Source organism: Lepus europaeus, chromosome 5, assembly GCF_033115175.1.
Source record: "Lepus europaeus isolate LE1 chromosome 5, mLepTim1.pri, whole genome shotgun sequence".
Classification (NCBI taxonomy): Eukaryota; Metazoa; Chordata; class Mammalia; order Lagomorpha; family Leporidae; genus Lepus; species Lepus europaeus.
In genome coordinates, this window is record NC_084831.1 from 342,780 (window position 1) to 356,651 (window position 13,872).

At 68.4% G+C, this 13,872-nt stretch overlaps 2 protein-coding genes across 2 annotated transcripts; both read left to right on the top strand.

Moving 5' to 3' along the window:
- Positions 1-1,646: 1,646 nt before the first annotated feature.
- Positions 1,647-2,540, top strand: TMEM88B (transmembrane protein 88B). The gene is made up of 2 exons (XM_062193108.1): positions 1,647-1,907; positions 2,325-2,540. Exons 1-2 carry the CDS (start codon positions 1,647-1,649, stop codon positions 2,538-2,540), a joined length of 477 nt encoding a protein of 158 aa, XP_062049092.1.
- A 5,769-nt stretch (positions 2,541-8,309) lies between these two features.
- VWA1 (von Willebrand factor A domain containing 1) lies at positions 8,310-11,751 on the top strand. Its single transcript, XM_062190280.1, has 4 exons — positions 8,310-8,390; positions 8,969-9,526; positions 10,433-10,711; positions 10,805-11,751. The coding sequence occupies exons 1-4, from the start codon at positions 8,318-8,320 to the stop codon at positions 11,140-11,142; spliced, it is 1,248 nt and encodes a 415-aa protein (XP_062046264.1). The 5' UTR covers positions 8,310-8,317; the 3' UTR covers positions 11,143-11,751.
- Positions 11,752-13,872: the final 2,121 nt, after the last annotated feature.

Consider the following 13,872-nt stretch of genomic DNA (forward strand, 5'->3'; position numbering starts at 1 on the left):
GAAGAGCCCTCTTCTCTGTCTCTTCCTCTCTGTGTCCTTTTGTCTGTCATATAAAATCTAAAAAAAAATAATTTTGAGAAAAGTTCTTGGCACATGTGTGCCAGTGAAAACGGGCTGCTGGTGAGTCGGGCAGGACCCCTCAGCTCCCGACGGGCGCGGCCATGCTATGCGTAGCTGTCGTCATCCTGTTTTCGGGCTCTGCTGGAGGCTGGTGTGCAGGAGCCTGCAGATGCTGGGAGAACAGTTGGAAGGGACGAAGCCGTGGAATCGAGCAGCTCACAGGAGACTCACTCTATTGTTTGTCTTTTTTTTTTTTTTTTTTTTTGACAGGCAGAGTGGACAGTGAGAGAGAGAGAGAGACAGAGAGAAAGGTCTTCCTTTGCTGTTGGTTCACCCTCCAATGGCCGCTGCGGCCGGCGCATCTCGCTGATCCAGTGGCAGCAGGAGCCAGGTGCTTCTGGTATCCCATGGGGTGCAGGGCCCAAGCACTTGGGCCATCCTCCACTGCACTCCCTGGCCACAGCAGAGAGCTGGCCTGGAAGAGGGGCAACTGGGACAGAATCCGGCATCCCGACCGGGACTAGAACCTGGTGTGCCGGCGCCGCAAGGCGGAGGATTAGCCTATTGAGCCGTGGCGCCGGCCTGTCTTTTTTTTTTTTTTTTTAAGATTTATTTTATTTGAAAGAGAGACAGAGACAGAAAGAGAGAGATCGTCCGTCTGCTGGTTCACCCTCCAAATGACTGCAGCGGCTGGGGCTGGGCCAGGCCAAAGCCAAGAGCCTGGAAGTTCTTCCAGGTCTCCCACACGGGTGCAGAGTCTCAAGGACCTGGGCCATCTTCCACTGCTTTCCCAGGCCACAGCAGGGAGCTGCACTGGAAATGGAGCAGCCGGGACTTGAACCAGCGCCCATATGGGATGGCGGCATTTCAGAAGGCTTTACCTGTTATGCCACAGCAAAGACCCCAGAATGAAATTAAAGTTAAAAATGCTGTATGTTGTGCAGGATGGTCACATGCTGGGATTTGGGGACAGAGTGGGAGGAGATGAGGAATGCTCTGCGCCCCCCCCCCCCCCACGGACACCTTCACCCAGCACTGGAAACCCACTGCTGTGTCAGCCCTGCTGAGCACTGTGGCTGCCGCCCCTGGGTACACCAGGTGCAGGGCCATGCAGACTCCCACAGGGCAGGCTCCCGTGTCACAGAGGCTGAGCAGCCGCCAGGTTTTCAAAAGAGGGGAGTAGCGGGGGCTAGGGCTTGGAGGTGGGGTGGTGGCACAGCTGTCAGTCAAAGCTCATGACATGGAGTCATTGTGTGTGGGAGCTGGGAGGGACCAGAAGGGAGGAGGGCCCCTGCCCTGGGCCTGTGCTGTGGGGACAGCCGTGCAGGGCCTGATCGGGACACACAGGAGCTCACAGGGAGACTGGACGGCTGCATCTCCTGGCAGGGGGAACTGAGGCAGGGGAGTGGCCCTGGGGGCCCACCGTCAGGGCTGGACCTACCCGGGCCAGGGTCCATTACCCAGTTGCCAGCATCTGCATAGGGGTGCAACCTGAGGAGGGCTCAGGGTCTCCTGCCTGACCCTGGAGGGCACTGGCCCTGCCTTCCCGCCAGCCCCGAGAGCCCCAGGCCCACCTGCAGGAGAGCATGAGTGAGCAAGAGAGGGAGGCAGAGGAGGATGAAGGAGAGGGCACCTCGGACACAGCACCCATGCTGCCCCGAAGGCCCCCCGCCCTGAGAGGCCCTGGGGGGCCCGGCCTGGCCATCAGAGGCCTCCGGACCCTGCTGCTGCCCGGCCGCGCCCTGGCTGGGCTCCTGCTGCACCTGCTGCTGCCCGGCACCGTCTTTCTTCTGGCTCTGCTGCCGGCCGCCGCAGTGGTCTACCTGGGGTTCCTGTGCCACTCGAAGGTGAGCCTCAGCTCTGGGTGGGTGGGTGGGGACTGGGGTCCTGCCAAAGGTCAGGGTCCATGAGGCTGGAGGCACAGGTGGCTTCCCGGGGAGCCCTTCTTCTGCCAGGCACCCCCACACGGGCTGGGGCGGCAGAGACAGGGCTATTGTCGCTCAGCGCCCGCCCTCCCAGGGCCTCCTAGCCCGGTACCAGGGGCCACCAGGGCGCGCCACGCCTCCCCGCTCCTCCTGCGGTTGGGCTCTGGCTTGGTCTGGGGCTGGGAGCTCGGGGCAGGCGGCCGCTGCATCCCCTGCTGTGGTGGGGGAGAGGCGACAGGCTGGGGACAGCGGGCAGGGGCTCGGGCCAGCTGCCCACACCGGGAGGGGGAAGCAGCAGAGGCGGGAAGGCCAGGCCCGCCGTGACCGCGCCGCCCGCAGGTGCGCCCCGCGCCCGGCGCCCGCTGCCGCGCGCTGCTGTCGGACCGCGGCTCCGCGGCGCTGATCGTCCTCGGTTTCCTCGCGCTGCCGCCGCTGCTCGCGCTCGCCTCGGCCGCCCGCGCCCGCCTGGCCCTGCGCCTCCGCGCGCTGCTGCTGCCCCCCGCGCCGGGCCCCCGCGCCGACGACGGACCGCAGCAGCTGTGCGCCCGGCTGTGACCCCTCCCCGGAGCCCCGCACGCGTCCCACAACCCCAGGAAGCCGCCGCAGGCCGGGGGGAGCCGGGTGCATCCGAGGTGCGGGGCGCCAGGCGAGCGTGGGGGCTCGCAGGCCCCGCTGCCGCCCGGGTCACCTCCGCGTGCTGGGACCACGCAGCCTGCGGTTCACAGACTTCGTTCTACCTGGAACGTTCTCAGCCGCCCCCCAGAGTTGCCTGCAGCGGCTGATTCCCCCCACTCCCCCTCCCCTCTCTCCCGCCTGTCTCCCAGTCTGGTGCGTCTCCTGTGGGTGCACCTGTTGGGGGCCTCGCCCTCTCCAGGGCCTGGCACGCAGCGTGGCAGGCCGGGTGAGCCCACCTGAGCGCCAGTTGCAGCTCTGGCCCCTTCACTTCCGGTCCAGCTCCCTGCCCATGGCCTGGGAAAGCATCCAAGGGTGGCCCAAGTGCTTGGCTCCGGCCACCGCGTGGGAGACCCGGATGGAGGTCCAGGCTCCTGGCCTCAGCCTGGCCAGCCCGGGCTCCTGCAGGCATGGGTGGGGTGAACCAGCAGATGGGTGTCTCTGCCTGATGCTCTTTGCCTTTTAGATGAACGAATAAATTCCTAAAAAATTAAATTTAGAAAGTCGTATTTCATTGCTTTTCAGATTTATTTGATCACTTTTGACGGTCTCTTGGCACCTGCCCGCCTTTTGGGTTCTGAGGGTCCTTAGAACGCTGTGGGAGACACGGGAAGATCCAAGCACCGCTTCCACGGGTTCTTGGACTTGTTTTATATTCTGTACTGGATCATGCCAGTGTCCTTGTCCTTGGGCGCGGAATCTGTTACCGGTCGTTTCTGACTGCCACGTGCGCTGCCTCTGCGGGCTGTGGGGACAGTCCTGAGGTCCCTCCCGGGGGACACTTCCCTCGGGGGGTGAGCCCCCTCCCCAGCACCTCAGGAGCCCCCTGCCTTCAGCCCCCCGGGGCACAGTGCTCGGGCTCGCCCCTCCCGTGCCAGGCACCTGCTCCCCTTCTCCCCCAGGTCTCTGTGTGTGTTTTTCATGTTTGATTTGGGGGTGACCTGGCGATCTTTGTCTTCCTGTAAGCCCAGCAGTGTATTAAATGTGATTATTGTGATTCGCCCAGAACCCAGTTTAGCTGAAAGGCCTCTTAAAGGGCCCGGAAACCATCCTGCCAGCCTGGGTGGACCAGGGTCAGGCCAGCCTGGGTGGACCAGGGTCAGGCCCAGCCTGGGTGGACCAGGGTCAGGCCCAGCCTGGGTGGACCAGGGTCAGGCCAGCCTGGGTGGACCAGGGTCAGGCCAGCCTGGGTGGACCAGGGTCAGGCCCAGCCTGGGTGGACCAGGGTCAGGCCCAGCCTGTGGTCTCAAGCAGAGACTGGTGTAGGGCTGCGTAGGGGCCAGCGGGAGTCCTGGGGTTTTCCAACCTCCATTTGTGTCCAGCTTTGATGCCTTTCCTGGTCAGACAGGAGCCGGGCCAGTGGCCAAGCTGCCAAGGATGGCTTCCCCCGCGCCAGGCGGCCTTCCCCTTCCCCCGCGCCCGGGGCTGAGACGGACTCTCCTGGGAGGCCCTGGCTGAGGAGCTGCCTGGCCCCGGGCTCATCAAAACAACAGCTGGGCTTGCGGGGGCGGGGTGGGAGGCCCCGTGGCCAGGCAGGGAGCGCTGTCTGTCCAGGGCAGCTGCCGGAGGCGGCCCACTTCCGAAAGGTGTTTCCCAGCTTCCGAGTCCTGCCCTGAGGGCCCGCACTGGCTCCCTCCAGCCCCAGGTGTCCCAGGCTGGGCAGTGGGGCGACCAGATCACACAGGACACAGTGGGCGCTTGTGGGAGGTCCACAGAAGAGCTCAGGGCTCAGTGACTGCTGGGGGGGGCAGGAAGAGGGAAGTCAGGGGAGCAGAGCCTGCACGCCAGGGGCCGGCGCTGACCTCCAGAGGGCCAGAGACAGGACGTGGGCCAGCAGACAGGAGGGTCCCGGCCCTTCCTTCCACTCAAGGCCCCCCAGGGCTCCTAAGTGGGCTTCCTTCCCTGTCACCATCCAGACGGCTCCTGGGAGGGGGGCAGGGAAGCTGGGGGTGAGAGGAGCCTGGCGTGTGCATGCACACGTGTGTGGGTGTACACGTGTGTGTGCACGTGTGTCCTCTCGCCTGCTCCCCCCTGGGCTCAGGGTGCAGGGCCCCTGCCCTCTGAGGGAATGCAAGTGTGTGCACGTGTATTTATGCACGCATGTGTACATGTGTGCCCACACATATGTGTTTACACATACATGTGTGTGGCTCAGGGTGCAGGGCCCCTGCCCTCTATGAGGGGGCGCATATGTGTGCACGTGTGTTTGTGCATGCATGTGTACATGTGTGCACACACGTATGCGTTTACACATAAATGTGCATGCGTGTGCGTGTCCTCTCGCCTGCTCCCCCTCACACCCACAGGTGGGACTGGCCCAGGTGTTTGCTCACCAGGCATCCGCAGCCCCACCTGCTGGGCAGAGCAGCCGGGAGGGGCCCTGTGCACTTGGCTGCCCCTGCTCCTGGCCCTACCCCAGCCCAGGCAAGAGGACTGGGTCTCGTGTGGGGCAGACACCGATTGGGGGAGGGAGCTAAGGCCCCTCCCCCCGGGGGCCCCTGCCCTGCCCACACACCTGCCCCACCCCCGCCGTGCACACTGCTCCTCTGCCCATCAGAGCCCCACCCTGGGCCCCCAGCTCTGGGGATCTGTCCCTTCCCTGCAGCCTCCTTCATCATCCAAGCTCCTGGCCCCGAGCTGGGCACCCAACCAGGGAGCCGGCGCCAGAGACCCAGCTCGGGGGGGCCTATTCAGTCGGCTGCACAGGCCGGAACATTCCGGCTCCTGTCACCCTAGGGCTCCCACCTCTGGGACTGCCGACGCTGAGGTCTGGCATCAGCTCCACCTGCCTCTGCTCTGCCCGTCCGTACACGTCCGTACACGTCTGTACACTCACAGAGTCCCGCCCTCCCCCACCCTGCCCCACCCCCGCCGTGTGCGCTGCCCCTCGGCCCACAAGGCTCTTCCTCCTGGCAGGCTCCGGGTTGCACACGGAGCACAGGCAGGCCTGGGTCATTGCTAACACGGCTTCCCTGCCTGTCCCAGCGGTGCCGGGGGTGGGGTGGGGGTCAGCCCAGTGCCAGTGTGGTGCCCAGTGTGGGGGCTGGCACAGCGGTGGCTGAAGGCAGATGGGGAGGCTTCCATCCCATGTCAGGCGGCCCACCTGCCAATGTCTCCCCAGCCACCCCAGCTGTCACTGGCCGGGGCCGGGGGGTGGGGGAGGTGGTTAGGGCCAGAGGGCGCAGCTCAGGCTCCTGGGATGTGAGCTAGGACCCTGGACCTCAAGCCCTGGCACGGCTTCGGTTTTTGTTTAAGATTCATATATTTATCTGAAAGACAGAGAGAGAGAGAGAGAGAGAGAGAGAGAGAGAGCGCTTCTCTCTGCTGGTTCACTCCCCGAATGACAGTGACAGTGGTGGCTGGGCCGGGCGGCAGCCAGGAGCCAGGAGCTCTGTCCAGGTCAGGGGCAGCCGAGCAGCCAAGGCTCAGACCTGTGTTCAGCACCAGCCCCAGGGCATGGGGTACTCTTGGACACCCTGCCCCACCCCCACTGACACTTGGACACCACCACCACCCCACAGGGCAGGGCCGCAGGGCTGAGCTCACCCCATTCCCTGTCCTCGTCAGCCACCCCCACTTCCTGTTTGTGACCCTGGGTCCATGTGTGAGATACAAACAACTTGAGAAACAGGCATGGGTGCGGCCCAGCCCCCTCCCCCAGCTGAGGTCAGGGGTGGGGTCAGAGGCCCCAGGAGTTGCCCTTTTCCCTGGGGTCAAACATGACCACAGCTGGCTGGGGACAAAAGGCCCTTTTTCTCGGCAGAAGCCTGGAATGTGTGCAGGAGGGAGTGTTCCCCAGGGACCCTGGGTGGGGGCTGGGCCCAGCAGGCAGCAGAGTCCCTGGGTGTGGGGGCCTCTCACCTGGCAGCAGGGACAGTCAGGGTGGTGAGGCACCGGGATTCCCTGGACCTTGGCCAAGGCGGACTTCAGCCACGTGTGTCCAGAGACAGGTCGGGTGGGAGCTGGGCCTGGGGGAGGGGCCTCGGCCCAGCCCCCCCACCCCGGCCATCTGGCCTGACCGTCCTTGCCCACGCCCACTCTGCCCCCAGAGTGGTGGCTTCCGGGCCATTACGCTTGTGCTTCCTGTGGCGTCCGGCTCAAGCTGAGCCCTGGCCTAGATCTCGGCACCCCTGGCTGACCCCACCATCCCTGGACTCCGTCTGTCTCCGTCCACCCTCCCGGTGTGGGGATGAGAGACCTGTGCCACCGGAGCAGGGGCTGGGGGCTCGGCTGTGTGGGGGAGGGAGCAGAGGGGAAGGGCGGGGTTCCCACAGGGGGCCACAGAGCTCAGCCAGAGTGGGGCAGGTGCCGGCTCAGCCAGGGCTGGCTGGAGGCTGAGCCTCCTGTGCCTACTCCCACCGCCGCCGGAGGCTGGGCTGCGGCTGGGCTGCGGCTGGGCTGCGGCTGGGCTGCGGCTGCTTCCTCCAGGGCTTGCATCACGGACGAGAAGACCCACTCACTTTTTCCAGGAGGGACGGAAGACGGAAACTCCCTCAGCCCAGCGGGCTGCATGACGGGCAGGGGTATGCGCACTGTACAGCGGCGAGGGGGGGCGGGGGGGTCCCCGGCCCTGCCCCCTGCTCAGGGAGGATGACCGGCCTACCTGGGCGAGTTGCCCCTGCCTGCGGCCAACTTGTCCACAGCCCCTCACTCACTCCCCAATGGCACAGCGGCCTTTGCATGCGGGGGGGGGGGGGGGCGGTGGTGGTGCTGGGAGCCAGGTAGCCAGGTGAGGCCCCCTGGGGTCCACGCCCATCTCTCCCCCTGCAGCACCCAGGAGGAAGCACCAGGCAGTTTCTGGTCCCAGCCAGCAAGGCCTGAGGTCTGTGGCGAGCAGCCAGCACCAGGCTGCCAAGATTCCCGGCAAAGGGGGCGGGGACGGCGGGGACACAGCCTGGCCTGTTCCTGCGCGGCTCGTCCAGCCTTTTTTAGGCAAAGTCTCGCTCCTGCCTTCCCAGGCCTCGTCTCACCTGCCAGAATAGGAGGAAGGAAGCCCACGGAGACCCATCCGCCTCCCCCCGGAACACCCCCGCGGAGAGGACGTCCTGGGCACGCCCCCCGCCCAGGGCCGAGGGAGGAGGGGCTCCGCGAGGGCAGGGAACCTGCGTCCCCCAGCCAAGGCCCCGGGGCCCAGCTCCCCGCTCACGCTCACGGGGGTCTCCCTCCGCTTGGGCCTCTCACTGCGGGCGCGGCACGGTGCCAGAGCCGGCCCAGCGGTCACACTGGACAGGGCAAGCATCTCCCGTGGCCGTGGCTCTCCCGCTAACAGCCCAGAGAGGAGGCTGAGGCGTCGCCTTCCCGAAGACCCTAGCAACCCCTGCTGGCCAGTCCCTGGGGCGCGTGTCCCGGCCCTCCCCTCCCAAAACCCAGCCCTCCAAGGTGAGGCCAGGGCCTGCGCTCGGGGGGCGCGGTCCTTGGTGCCACCCTCGGGGGTGCTCTCGGGCCGGGGGTCACAGGCGACGGCGGGCGGCCCGCCCAGGCACGCAGCCGGTGTCGCCCGCGCGGCCCAGCGCGCCGGGCGGGGCGGGGCCTCCGGGGGCGGGGCTCCCGGCGGGGCGGGGCCTCCGGGGGCGGGGCCGGCCCGGCGCGCGGCCGCACGTCCCGCAGCCCGGGAGTGAGCGAGCGGCGAGCGGCCGAGCGTGCCTTGGCCGTCGCGCGCGATGCTGCCCTGGACGGCGCTGGGCCTGGCCCTGAGCCTGCGGCTGGCGCTGGCGCGGAGCGGCGCGGAGCGCGGTGAGTGCGCGGGCGGCACCCGCGCGGCGCCGTCGCCGCTTCCCCGCGGGCGCGGGCGCTGCGGGAGCCGGGCGTGGGAGCCGGGCGTGGACGCCAGCGGGCAGGACTGGGCGCGTGGCCACGTGCGCCCCGCCCCCCACGGCGTGCCGTGCCTGCTTCCCTGCCTGGGGAGAGCGGCGGCGGGAAGGCGGGGGCCAACCGCGTGCAAAACCGGGCCGCGCCCTGTGCCGCAGGGGGTCTCCTGCGGTCTGGGTCCGGATGGAGACCTCTGTGAATGGGGTCACGGCCCCAACCCGGCCAGCGCGCCCCAGGCCTACACTGAGACTGTGAGGCCATCTCTGGGCCGTCCCGGGGCCCACGCCAGGCCACCTGGGCGCAGTCCCTGGGAGGTCCCTGGGAGGGTGTGGAGGCTGGGAGGGGTCGGCCTTCCCGCCCAGGGGTTCAGGCCACGCGGCCAGCGTGCACAGGGCACTCTGGGTTCAGAATGCTCCCCACCACCCCCTGGGGTGCTCCCGAGGCCTGGCGAGGGGCTGTCTCGGGGCCACCACCTGGGACTGAACCCTGGTCCTCTCCCCCAGGCGCCCCCTCCTCAGCCCCCCTGGGGGACCTGCTGTTTCTGTTGGACAGCTCGGCCAGTGTGTCTCACTACGAGTTCTCTCGTGTCCGGGAGTTTGTGGGACAGCTGGCAGCTCTGCTACCTCTGGGCCCCGGGGCCCTGCGTGCCAGCCTGGTCCACGTGGGCAGCCGGCCACACACGGAGTTCCCCTTTGGCCAGCACAGCTCAGGCCAGGCCATCCGGGACGCCATCCGCGCCGCGGTCCAGCGCATGGGGGACACCAACACCGGTCTGGCGCTGGCCTACGCCCAGGAGCAGCTGTTTGCAGAGGGGGCCGGTGCCCGGCCAGGGGTGCCCAAGGTGCTGGTGTGGGTGACGGACGGCGGCTCCAGCGACCCCGTGGTGCCCGCCATGCAGGAGCTCAAGGACCGGGGCGTCACCATCTTCATCGTCAGCACCGGCCGCGGCCACCTCCTGGAGCTGTCGGCCGCCGCCTCGGCCCCAGCCGAGCGGCACCTGCGTTTTGTGGACGTGGACGACCTGCACCTCATCGCTCAGGAGCTGCGGGGCTCCATTCTCGGTGAGCGGGGGAGGGGCTGCAGAGGGGAGCCCCCACGGGACGCCCTCCAGCTGGGGAGGGACAGCGGGCAGGCTGCCGGGTTCCTCCCTGCTGACCGGCCCAGCAGGGTGGGTGTGGGGCTGTGTCCAGTGGACTGTGGGGGAGGGGAGAGAACCAGGAAGGAGGTTGCCAGTCCAGGGCTCTGTACCACGTCCTCCAGTGTGTCCAGGGGCCGGATGACCCACAGGCCACCACGCCTGGACAGAGGAAGGTCAGGGCCTGCCGCCCACTGGGCAGGAAAGAAAGGGCCTGCTCGCTGGCTTGGCCAGCGGTGCCCACGGACAAAGCCACTCCGGGGCTCCTCGCGAGTATCCACCTGTGGGTTAATCATCCACACAGAGCCACCGTGGCCTGGGGAGGGTGGCAGGGCAGGACGTCCCCGGGGACACTGGACCAGCAGCCGAGCTGGAGGGGACAGGAAGAGAAAGGGCCGCCCGCAGGACCACACAGGACCTGGAGGCTGTAGTGCGGAACAGCGGGGCCTGATGCGGGTGGGTGGGGAGTGGGTGCCTGGCTGGGAGCCCAGCACCAAGCACGGAGGTCAGAGGTCCCGCTGCAGCACCACGTGGGACCCTCCTGGGGTCGCCCGGCCTCCCCTGTGCTGACCACAGACCCTGTGCTGGTCACTCGGGCCTGGAGGCTGCTCCTCTGCTGCAGATGCCACCCTGGCCACTGGCCCGGTGTGGAGTGACCGCTGTCCCTGCCCCCGCAGCTGTGTGCGGGCTGAAGCAGGCAGGAGAGCTGTGGGGGCCGCACCCCTCTGTGCCCTCCCTGGCTCCGTGGCGTCTGCTCGGCCTGGCCAGGTGTCCATCAGGGGCCAGGGGCGACCTCTGGCCGCCCTTCGCTGACCCCCGGCTCCACTCGCAGAGGCAATGCAGCCGCAGCAGCTTCGTGCCTCCGAGGTCTCGTCCAGCGGCTTCCGCCTGGCCTGGCCGCCCCTGCTGACCGCTGACTCCGGCTACTACGTGCTGGAAGTGGTGCCCAGCGCCGGCCCTGAGGCCGCCAGACGCCTGCAGCTGCCCGGGAACGCCACGGGCTGGTCCTGGGCCGGCCTGGAGCCCGACACGGACTATACCGTGACGCTGCTGCCGGAGTCTAGCGCGGGCCCCTCGAGGCCGCAGCAGCTGCGGGTCCGCACGCTGCCAGGTGGGCCGGGCGCGCCGGGGCTGGGCGGCGCGGGCTGGGGCGCGGCGCGGGGCTCACGGCGTCCTCTCCCCCCCTCTGCCCCGCTCCCCGCAGAGGAGGCCGGGCCGCAGCGCATCGTCATCTCGCACGCCAGGCCGCGCAGCCTCCGCGTCAGCTGGGCCCCGGCGCTGGGCCCGGCCGCCGCGCTCGGCTACCACGTGCAGCTCGGGCCGCTGCGGGGCGGCGCGGCGCAGCGCGTGGACGTGCCCGCCGGCCGCAACAGCACCACGCTGCAGGGCCTGGCGCCGGGCACCGCCTACCTGGTGACCGTGACCGCGGCCTTCCGCTCCGGCCGCGAGAGGGCGCTGTCGGCCAAGGCCTGCACGCCCGACGGCGCCCGCAGCCGCGCCCCGCGCCCCGCGCTGCCCGCCGCTGGGCTCCGCGGGCCGTGAGCCGGCGGGCCGGAGGGCTCTGCCCCAGCCTGTTGTGAGGAACGCCTGCCGCCTGGGACGAGGTCGTATGCCAGCGCCTGTTCCCGGCCCAGGGCTGGGCGCGCGGTGGCGTCCAACGGACCGCGTTTCGCCCGGAGGTGGACCGCGGCCCTGGGGCCAGCCGGGAGCGTGGACAGTACCGCCTGGAGCCCACGACCAGAGCCTGCACTTCGCGCGGTGTGAGGAGCCAGCCTGGGTTGCAGGGAGCTTGGTCTGACCACTAGGGTCCTGGGTGATGATGGAAAGTGGGTGGGGGGAGGGGAGGATCACCCCCCCCCCATGGCCCAGCAGAGGGGTGGTCACCAGGGTGCCCCAGCAGCTGGAAGGGCAGTGCATGCTGGGGACTTGGGGCCCGTTTGCCCCTGCCGTGCTCAGAAGTCAGCGCTGGCAGGGAGACCCCCTGTCCCCCCCACCCTGTGACCTGCAGGGGCCGGGGAGAACCTGGCCCTGTGGCCGTGTCGGCTTGGCCTCACTGTGCCAGGACCACCGGCAACCACTCCGTGCTCACCCTGCCTCCCCCACTAACACCCAGACCTTCAAATACAGCGAACCAGACAGGTGGTCTCCTCATTCGCCTTCCTGCTCTCCGGCCGGTCTGGACCAGATCTAATGCAGGGGGTGGTGTGTGCAGGGGGCTGTGCCCTCCTGGGAGCCTGGCTCTGCTGTCTGGAGGCACTGCTTGTCTGTGGCCAGCCTCCTGCCCGTCGCCTGTCCAGGCCTTCTGGCCTTCTGCTGACCCAGGAGCTGGGGGCCCAGGGGGGCCTCGGGGCCACACGGCACCCCCCCCCCAGCCTGCGTGGTCCAGGGGGCCTCGGGGCCACACGGCGCCCCTCCTCAGCCTGCGTGGTCCCACGGCGTCCCCCCTCAGCCTGCGTGGTCCAGGGGGCCTCGGGGCCACACGGCGCCCCCCCTCAGCCTGCGCGGTCCCACGGCTCCCCTCCTCAGCCTGCGTGGCCACCACAGCTGTCAGATGCAGCCCAGTATTTGTTGATGGGTGACCACGGCTGGAGACTGAGCGGAAGGGTTGTGGGGGGGCCACTGCTGGGGGGGAGGATTTGAGTTTCCTCTCCATGCTCCCCCAACCCTGGGAGCTGGGCCATGTGCCCACACTCTCTATGGCCAGCAGGTGGCTGGGGGGCTCAAGACCCCTGCGACCTGTGCAGCTGGCCTGGGACCTGAGGTCCTCAAGGCCCCTGGCTGGGGCCACGGGCCTGGGGCTTGCAGAGGTCGCCACCCTGCCCCACTGGGCGGTCACTGGGCTGAGAAGGGCCTGGAGAGGAGAGGTTCCTCTGCCGCTGGGCATGGGCCTGGCTACCAGAGTGCCCAGCGGGACTCCCATCCTGACCGCTGAAGGGGCTCCCTGGGCCCGGAAGAGCCCCCGGCCCGGAGTGGAGCAGGCTGGAACGGACAAACTCCTGCCGCCCCTCCCCTCCAGCAGAGGCTCTGGCTTCACCTCTTCCCTGGACGGTGCGGCCGGGCCAGCCGTCCATGGGTCTCTGCCAGGGAGGGGGTTGTCTGGCTGAGGGCTGAGCAGCACAGGTCCTGGGGTGCAGGCGGGTCGGGGTCTCCCCGTGACCCCCTCATGCCACAGCCCCTGTCCCCAACACTGGGTCCTTTCGGTCCAGGACATTGGGCAGAGGTGACACTTGTGGGGCTCACACATACCACACCTTGCCAGCCCAGACAGGAGGGCTGCCCACTGTGCAGGAGGCCAGGTGGGCAGCGCCCTGGGGATCCTGGCCACTGGGAGTCCCCAAGAGGAGGCTGCTGCCTCGTCCTGCCCTTGGGGCCCCGCACTCACCCACCAGCGGGAGGGGCGGCTCTCCAGCCCCCCCGGGGGGGTGCGTATGGTGACCTGGGTCTGCAGCCCAGCTCCCTGGGACGTGGATGCGGGGTGTCCAGGAGCAGCCTCCGAGGCCAGAGCCACTGGGTGCAGTGCAGGAGACGTTTGCACGGGGACAGTAAAGAGCGCCCGATACCCAGGAGCACGGCCCGCGGGATGGGGCTGGGAGAAGGGACAGGTGAGCAAAACCGACTTCTGCTTCCCGATACGCCCTGGAGGTGGGGACCCTGGGTGGGAGAGGGACTCGGCCCTGTAGGAGGACCTCTCGTGTCCACTGACTGCCCGTGGCAGTGAACTCACCGTGACAGCGCGTGCCTGCTGTGCCAGACTCCAGAGCTCTCCAGGGAACAAGTGCCTTGTGTTCCCCTGGCACAGGGACAGGTGTGGGCAGAGCCTCGATGCCTCTGGCCCCTGGAACCTGCCCCAGGAGGGAACTGGCGGCCACGGCACGGCCCAGGGAGGGGCGAGAACCGTGACCTCTACTTACCCCACGGCTGAAGCCGGCACCTCCGACTCCCACTGTCGCTTCCAGCCCCACCACACCCCAAGGGAGCCCTCCAGGGCTGGGGTCGCAGCCGTCCTGGACACGGAGGAGCCCGATTGAGGGCTTGCTCCCAGACCACACTGCTGACCGTGCCTTTCTCCCAGGACGGCGGGACTTCCCCGGTCAGCAGGCGCTGGCATGGCACCACGACCCCTGTGAGCCCCGTGGCTGAGGTGCAGGGCCCCTGCTGGGGGTGGTGCTGGCTCTGCTGCCCTGTGTGTGCTGAGTTTGCAGGTCCAGCCAGGTCAAGGCTGTGTCGGGGGCAGGGCCAGTGCTCCCTGCACACAGGCTACAGGGCCCTGAG

Coding starts and splice junctions, on each gene's coding strand:
- TMEM88B (XM_062193108.1), top strand. CDS start 1,647: ATGAGTGAGCAAGAGAGGGAGGCAGAGGAGGATGAAGGAGAGGGCACC. Junction 1,908..2,324: donor GGTTCCTGTGCCACTCGAAG/GTGAGCCTCAGC, acceptor CGCCGCCCGCAG/GTGCGCCCCGCGCCCGGCGC.
- VWA1 (XM_062190280.1), top strand. CDS start 8,318: ATGCTGCCCTGGACGGCGCTGGGCCTGGCCCTGAGCCTGCGGCTGGCG. Junction 8,391..8,968: donor GCGGAGCGGCGCGGAGCGCG/GTGAGTGCGCGG, acceptor CCTCTCCCCCAG/GCGCCCCCTCCTCAGCCCCC. Junction 10,712..10,804: donor GCGGGTCCGCACGCTGCCAG/GTGGGCCGGGCG, acceptor CGCTCCCCGCAG/AGGAGGCCGGGCCGCAGCGC.